Source organism: Apium graveolens, chromosome 6 (assembly GCF_009905375.1).
Source record: "Apium graveolens cultivar Ventura chromosome 6, ASM990537v1, whole genome shotgun sequence".
Classification (NCBI taxonomy): domain Eukaryota; kingdom Viridiplantae; phylum Streptophyta; class Magnoliopsida; order Apiales; family Apiaceae; genus Apium; species Apium graveolens.
In genome coordinates, this window is record NC_133652.1 from 90,611,920 (window position 1) to 90,620,640 (window position 8,721).

The window sequence follows — 8,721 nt, forward strand, 5'->3', positions numbered from 1 at the left end:
TCCGTTTTTAATGAGTATGAATCAATTAAACCGAATTAATTAAATTTATAAATATAAAAATTAGTATGTCCCTCGCACACCATAGAAAAACAGGTAAAATAAATATGTGAATGTTGTGTAAAAAACCTTTTCTACACAAAGTAAATTGCTGCAGGGACAAATAGAAATGAGAGACCCATTTCCATCAAATAATTAGGGTGAATTCTAAACTAGATTCAAGCATTTGTACTAATATAAACTTTCTGGAAAATGAAAACATAACATAATTTAACATAAATTTTAATGACCAAAATACCCCTAAACAAGTTATTTCACAACACAGTCATTAAATAGCAACTCAAACACCGACGCAACCCTTGTGACAAAGTTCACGGGCTAACTTGAGTCAATACCCGAACCATCACCATTGTCTTAAACATAACTTTTGCTATGAGGATAACACTCAGAGTCTTAACCCATGTATCACTTCATACCGGGTATAGTCATGATGTAAGCAAACCGCGGTTCGTTCTTGACTCCAACTCTATAACTATTATTCAACTAAAACACGAAATTATTTATCTTCCGTTCCGCTAATTCTATTTTCTGATTTGTAAGTTAAAATTGGATGTGATAAGTAATTTTTAACTTATAAGTCAGAAAAAATTTAGCGGAACTGACATTTAGTCGGTATGTATTGATCGATTATCGCGCTGAATGGCAGCCTTGATCTTCTGAACGGTGCAGGATATGAGATTGTTAACAGTCTCCACAGACTCTACAGTCAGGTTGGCAGTAGGCAAAGTATTTACCAATATTTGGAAAGCCACAGTCAGGAGAGACCCGCCTGGTATATGACCCGACCCACCATAGCTCATTAGAGCATTGTTAGATTGTCCAGGCCCATCAGGAAGAATAGCAAAGCCTGATGGGAGGAGTGCCACGTAATCAGAATCTCCACCGTTCATCACAACATTCATTGCAGGAATATCAACTGGAGCGTACACCACAAGCGACCCTGCCGCGTCTGTGCATGTCTCTTGCAGTATCAGCATGTTGCTCTGATTGGGGTTCATTGCCTGCCAAAAATGAACAAATTATTCAGACGTAAATACCCCTGAGTTACACTACAATTACAGGAATGCCAATGTAAGCTTTGGGAAGGAGTCAACTACTTTATGAAAACAAGATTCAGAAGCTAAAAGCAGTGACGTTACTTTCTGGGGCGTAAAGGTCGCATTTGTGTTTTGACTTTATGGTATAAATAATTGGATGTAAAATCAAGGTAAAAAACAATGTACATATACGTAGATCTGAAATAGTCAGACTCCTTGTAAACTTCCAAATTACATTTTTGTCCTCTTTCATCACTCTCCTGTTCTGTGGTCACCACAATCCAGATCTTCTCATTTCTAAACTACTACTATTACACATGCATGTACACTACATGGTCTGTGCATGTCTCCGTACCAAGGTTCTAAAAATCGGTCCTCCGACGAGTATTCGGAAATCATAGATAAACCGATTTGGATTTAAGCGAGTAATTGACTACTCGGGTCCTGAAAACGAGCACTCGAAAAATTGGACGATTACTTGAATTTAGAAAATGTAACCGAGTAGACTCGATTATCGAGTTTTATCTGACGAGGTTATTCTTTTTTCAAGGTTCTATCGTATGACTTTTAGAAGCAAAAGAGTTGGACAAGGGTAATGTGCACCATGAAAAACAATATGTAAATCATTACTGGAATGAGGGCAATAAAATAAGAGAAGAGAGTGATTACATTGGCACGGAGGAGTGAAACGCAATTGCCATGATCTTGGCCTTTAGCAATATGGGCCATTTCTTGCATAGGCCCGCCATTGGAAAGTATGTCCCACTCACTTCTCAGCCCTTCATTACGCAGAAAATCAAACAGTCTTTGAGGAGAAACAGGTAGCCAGACTGAAGTTGCAGCGCTCAGCACGATTCCTGGTGGCTCACCCGGGTCATTGACGCTGTTTCTTGTCATAACACGAACATCTTCACTCACATTTCCGGCCGTGAGCTTGTTCCAGTTGTGCACAGTGGAGGCGCACACACCAGCGCAGAAGTTATTGGTCATTCTTTGAGCTAATTTTAGCATGCTTTTGCGACCACTAGCAGTAATAGCTGCATTAACATGTTATAAATTACTATTTGTAAAGCAATTGTTGCACTAATGCCATTTCTCAGCTATGATCCCAATTTGAATTTGAGTACATAAATTAATCGGGTTTGTGATTTTACCAGTATTATCTAGTGATGGAACAGCAGAGGACATAAGAATTGCTAGACATTCGCATTGACGTTGAAGATTAGCTACCCATCGTTGGGCACCAAAACCCATTCCTGATCTAATTAAAGGCCGGTAGAGGCGGTGAACTATATTTTCTTCATACTCTGCATGTTCTACCCATGTAACCTGTATACAAATTCATTGGCATTACAATCTTCACAAAAATTCCATTAGATCCGTTGATCTGAAAACCTTATGAAATATGCAATACTACTTGCAAGAAGACTCCTCCATTTAGCATGGTCTGGAATCGCGAAGAAGACTATATTCCACGTAAATTTATTCTAGTTTCCATAAAATAAGTATTTTCGTATTCAAAATTAGTTCCAAATTCATTTTTTGTGAACATGAAAATGGTCAAAGAGATTGGCTCAATAAGACTATATAAGAGACATGACAATGTCCTGGAGTGAGTAAGATCTAGGTACAAAAATAAATAAACAAATGAAAATAGACCAAGGTACACAAGTTTTGCAAGATTTGAAGGAACGAGGTACCCCTAAAATAAGATAATAAGATACTCTCATGTGACAACAAAATTGAGACAGTCCCGGGGTTTGACTACAAGGTCTAGATCCACTAGAAAATCAAACACTATCATGAGGCTGGAAACAAGTAATACAAAATCCTACTATAATGTGTATATCAACACATAGCATCAAAGATTGGAATAGAAACATCATATACATACTTTATATAATTAATGTTTGTAGATTTCAATGCTAAATCATATGAAATTAATGTGTCCCAAGGTGCAGAAATAAGAGTAATAGATACTTCTATTCAAACAGTACAACAGTAGTATTATAATGCTTGCATATTTTATTAGTGTAGTTCCAAATGCCAACGGCATCGATTTGATAATCAATACAGTAGTAGTTAGCTGGTTTTAAGCAAAACCCTTCTAATTACTTTGACATATACTCTACCAAATAAAGCTTCTATAGTCATTGCATATTGTTTAATGTTTAGGAAGGTTCTGACAGACAACAAAAAATCATTATTTACTTCTCATCTCCCGGAAGATTAGTGATTTTGGAAGTGACTAGTATTATAATCAGATATCTTGACATGCATGATGAGCCTTTTACAGTAAATTGCAGCTTCATTGTAATATCTACTGAGTTTAAAGTTGGTTTCTTCCCTTGTTGTAGTTGCTTCAACAAACTCATTAAAGGCTAAGGAATGACAATACCAAACTATGATTCAAGTTTTATCAAATGATGCAACAACACTAATTTTCAAGTTTGTAGACAAGGAAACAGTGATAGTCATTTTCTACATGAATAGTATTATTACCTTGGAGCATCCATTAGGCATATCTTGCACAACACAGCCAGAAGGTTGCCTTCTGCAGCTGTAAAATCGTGGTGCACCTGGGGATTCTCTGATGGAGTCGATTGAGACATCAACCACGGCCCAAACTCCCTCGGCATGTTGCTTGCAGAATCGGAGAAAATTAACCTCCCGAACAGGAACCAATGGCGATAGGACTTGTAGCTCCGCGTGCATCTGCAAAAACAATTAAGAGAACATAAAATTATTGCAATAAAAATAGAAATTAACAAATGTCAGCTACGTTTTGAGAACTGTGGTTCTTACCAATTGAAGTGCACCGTTTCTAGTCCCCCCCATACCATTCGAAATCACATCTGTTGTGGAAGTTCTAGAAACCATACAAGGAAACATTTCCGCCCATTTGTTCTACAAAAATCAAATCACTTGTTAGAATTAAAGAATACACACAATCATAAAAGGAAGGATATGAGAAGATTTTTAAAGAAAAATGTGTGCAAACTCACCGAATCCATAAGTGTCTCAACGAGAGCTAAGCTATTGATAATTACTGTTCCACTCTCTCGAGATGCCTCAGTAACAAAACCATTAGGTCTCGGGCCATTACAGGGATTATTGAAAATTCTCAAGTACTCGTCATAATTTAACATCTCTCTTCCACCTTCCATGTCACTTATCCATAGCTCCTCAGTCTGTGCCACTTTCATCAGTTCATCCATCGAAGCCAAAGCAAGCTCAAGGTACATGGATCTCTCTACTCCAGAGGAATCCGAATTTAATCTAGTTTGAGGAACCCCGGCCAAAGAACTAGAAATCCCTGAACTAAAATCAGGCTGGCCTAAAGGCATTCCTGTTGAGACTGAGCTCATGCCAGCAAATCCATTTCCTCCCATGCCAAGTTCCAAGCTTGTTGGAGTACTCAAAGATGACACGGGACGTCCCAAAAACTTTCCAGCAAGTGCAGAAACTTTGTCCAATTCATCTTTCAATCGTGCATTTTCCATCCGAAGACGTTGCTCTTCTACAGAAATCTCCCCAACCATGGCTGGACCACCACAGTTTGTGCAAATTGGGTTTCTCATCGCTTCTCTAAGAGACATGTTTTCCGCCCTCAGCTTGTCATTTTCTTGCCTAAGAAGTGAATTCTCATGGCGCTCGATTTGAGTCTAAAGCAAACAAATTCATCAATCAAAAACACACAACACAAAATTAATTCATTTCATCTTTTTAGACAAAACATATATTCTAGTAAGTATGTAAATTACCTTCATTTGAGTTCTTCGATTTTGAAACCAAAACTTAACTTGCCTGGTCTCCAAACAAAGCCTTCTACTAAGCTCAAGTCTTTGCTTTTCATCAGGATGAGGGCACTCTTTGAAAAGTCTAAACCAAACAAAAAAAAACAAGATAAATAACAAGAACTCAAGGCATCAAGATTTGTGTGTTTTTAACTTCACATACAAGAGAAAGATAAGAAATTATACGATTCAAGTTCTTGAATTTGCTGTGGAGTGTGTCGGTGGTATCTTTTCTTTCTTGGTGGCCTTGTTTCATCACCATCTTGATCATCACCAGAAGCTCCATCCATATTATCACTACCAGATCTGCTCTCATGCTCTTCATCTCTGCTTCTGATTCTACTACCACCAACATCAGTACTCTCATAAATATTGTCACCTATTCTTGTCACCTCGCCTTGACCCTCCATATTTGTTTGCTGCCATTACAAACACACACACACACACACAGTTAGTCAAAACTTTTACATAAAATTATCTGTATACATAGCATCAAAGAAAAAAAGAGAGAGGATAAAGAAAGAGTAAATACAAGAGCAAGAGAGAGGCCAGGAGAGTTGAACATAGACTTATTAAAAGACTGATGAGTGACAAGGTGAGCCTGAGAAATTGCACCAGAGCCCATGTTGTTGCTGCTGTTGCTATACCCTATAATACTATTTCCCACTACATTTCTCCTATTACTAGAACTATTCTCAACAAAACCCCCAAAGCTCATCAAAATTATTTTAGTTTTTTTCTTGAAAATTCTAAAACTTATCACAAAATGACATCAAATGTACATATATCTGCAAGATTATCTATATATATAATTGGAGAAATGTCTCCGCCTTCCTCTCAACAAAGGGGTGAAACTTTTAACAAAGAAAGAAGAATAAGGCAAGCAAACCAAATAAAAAAGGAGACATTTTTTCTATATATGTAAATCAGAAACACAAAACCCAAGATTTTACTCGAGGAAAGAAACCCTAGTGTAGTCTAGTTTTATAGTAGCATCTCTTGTTGTTGCCGGTGCATGCTTGACTAGCAAAAATAAAGTGTTCATGAAAAGGGGCCAAGAAAAGCAGCAGCAAGTATAAAACAAAAATGAAAAAACAACAGTTTAAAAAGGTTTGATTTTTTATTTTTCAAGTTTGAACACAGAGAAAAAGATTGAAGAGAAATAGGAAGAGATAATAGATATAAAATGTATGTGGACAGTGGACTCTTGAAAGCCTTACATGATTTTTAGTTACATACACACATGTTTGTACAACAAAAAAAGTAAGGAAAAAGGTCAGTTGACTCTCTTACTCTATCTCTCTCTTGCTTCTCTGGAGAGGGAAAGAAAAAAAAATAGGAGTATGATATTTGTACACCCTCTCTCTCTCTTGTATAGTTTGCTCTAAAAATAAAAAAAAATGTTCTGTAAAAATAACAAAATTTTAAAAGATACTCCCCGTCTCTCAACCATTTTTTTACAATTTTCTTTTTTATGTCTCATCTAATTCTTTACATTTCAAAACTTACCACAAATAGTAAATGGGTCCCACCACTTTCCCACTTTTCCTTTCTTTTCACACTACTTTTACTCCACTATCTCACTTTTATACATTAAAAATCAATGGTCTCATCACTCCACCCACTTTTTTTTCTTTTTTTCACTACCTTATACTCCCTCCGTCCCTAAAAATGTTTCATATTTGTGTTGGACATGTTTGTCAATGCACACTTTTGATTGTTAATATATATAAATTCGTATTAGTATTAAATATAAAAATTTCAAAAAGTACTGATAAATACGAATCTAACGAGATCACTCATGACTATATTTGATATTATAGATTAGACGTAAATTAGTAGTCAATCGCTTACCGTGAACAGTACCGAAAGTCAAATTAGGCAACATTTAACGGGACAGAGGGAGTACATATTTATTGACATCAGTGTTCAAAATGAAACGTAAAAAATTGGTTGGTAAGAAGGGAGTATGAAAATACTTACGACAACTCAAATGCTTAATCAGATCTTCTGCCTCTTCTTTCACCTTAACTTCGGGATCTGTGTATTGTTTACTGTAACTTTTCACAAAAGAAAAAATGGTCAAAACTCATATATTTTACACTATGATCTTTCACCATTACAATGTGCATATAAAATGTGACTACAACTAACAAACACACACACTCAAACTGTATTAATGTGAAATATATAATTAAGTCTAAACCGTTATCATCCTACTATAAGTGTTACAAATGTGTTGCATCTTTAATAGTATCCATCAAGAGGATGTAATTCATGTACCTGGCACATAAAACATTTTCACAATGTATCATCTAACAGAATTATTTTTTTATATTCTTTACAGATAATTAATAATTAGAATTGACATTTTGAGAGATGTTGTTAAGAGATAGATAAATACAAAGTTTACTGCTTACTGCTTAACAAACTTACTACTTAACTAATTTTATTTGTCATATTTTTAATATTTATTTAAAATGTTACTTACAGATGTAGGGATAAAAGTTCAAATTCAACAACTATATAATTTTTTTAAAGTTTACTGTTTAACTGATTTTATTTATCGTATATTCAATATTCATATTGTTTATTGTTTAATTAATTTTATTTGTCGTATATTTAACATTCATATAAAATATAAACAAAATTTATATACACCTAAATGTTGTATTGATATAATAATAAAAAATTCAACAATTTATTTTATTTTCTTTCAAAAATATAGAGGCCAAAAATACTAAGGGCAACTCCAAGAGTTTGGTCCAAATTTGGACTCCAACAGTTTGGTCTAAATTTCGGTCCAAATCTCAAAACGTTTATTTAATTATTTTAAGGTCTTATAATAATAAATATATTATTTTTGTATGATGTAAGATATTATCTTTATATTTTTTTATTATTATTAATTACTTGTTTTATTTTAAAATTGTTAATAAATGAATAATAGAATTCTAATTAAAATTCAAATATATGAAAAATAGTAAACACATTTAGTTATAATTTTTATAATAAAACTGTTAATAAAACATTACATTCAAATAAGAAAAGTACAAATATTAATTAAATCTTAAAACATTGTTAACTAATATTATTTCTCAGAATTAGTATATTCATCTCACAAATGCTCAATTAGTGCATCTCGAAGCGCAATATGAGCCTCCTTATTTTAATGTCGGACTAAATTAATAATTTAGTTCTCATCGCATTTTCATTTATGTTGTGTTTTAAATTAAGTTTTATATTTATTTAATTACGTTTAAATATTTTTTAATTTAAATTATAATTTAAATAAATAATAATAATATCCTAATATCGATTAATTGCATTTATAAATACCTGAAATCAAAACTTTATATAATAAATTAAAAAAATACATTAAAAATTATTATTTTAATTTCGGTCCAAATTTGGACCGAAATCAGTCCAAATTTGGACCGAAATCAGTCCAAATTTGAAGCTTTAGGCCACTCTTGGAGTTGGCCTAAATAATAAAATTATTATTACCAAGCAACACATAGTACAAAATGGGATGGGGAGCAGTGGAGGGGGGGGGGGTTGTGGCGCATGAGTGGGGCATGAGCATGAGGCAGGGTTCGCAAATATTAATGACAAGAAAAATGACAGTGAAACGGATTGATAATCCAACATGTTAATGCAATTTAAGTTCAAAAGTTATTTGTCCATTAATTTTCATATATTTTTCAATTTTTCCCATGCGTGTGTGCATGTATGATTACATTCCTCAAAAAATTACAAACATTAATTGGGTAACTTATGAGTGCCCAGGAGGAAGTACCAGCAGAGGAGACAACATGAGGATCTACACA

General features: G+C 34.2%; 1 protein-coding gene across 1 annotated transcript; it reads right to left on the reverse strand.

Moving 5' to 3' along the window:
- Positions 1–239: 239 nt before the first annotated feature.
- LOC141666848 (homeobox-leucine zipper protein ANTHOCYANINLESS 2-like) lies at positions 240–6,119 on the reverse strand. The gene is made up of 9 exons (XM_074473062.1): positions 5,424–6,119; positions 5,078–5,310; positions 4,859–4,976; positions 4,100–4,759; positions 3,900–4,001; positions 3,597–3,809; positions 2,249–2,423; positions 1,764–2,131; positions 240–1,058 (listed from the first exon to the last, which is right to left on the reverse strand). The coding sequence occupies exons 1-9, from the start codon at positions 5,607–5,609 to the stop codon at positions 663–665; spliced, it is 2,451 nt and encodes an 816-aa protein (XP_074329163.1). The 5' UTR covers positions 5,610–6,119; the 3' UTR covers positions 240–662.
- Between the last annotated feature and the right edge of the window lie 2,602 nt (positions 6,120–8,721).

Excerpts from the sequence above, each read along its gene's own strand:
- LOC141666848 (XM_074473062.1), bottom strand. The coding sequence starts at position 5,609 with ATGAGCTTTGGGGGTTTTGTTGAGAATAGTTCTAGTAATAGGAGAAAT. Across the intron at positions 5,311-5,423 it reads CTGGCCTCTCTCTTGCTCTT|CAAACAAATATGGAGGGTCA; the intron begins GTATTTACTCTT and ends TTGTAATGGCAG. Across the intron at positions 3,810-3,899 it reads GAAACGGTGCACTTCAATTG|ATGCACGCGGAGCTACAAGT; the intron begins GTAAGAACCACA and ends TTGTTTTTGCAG.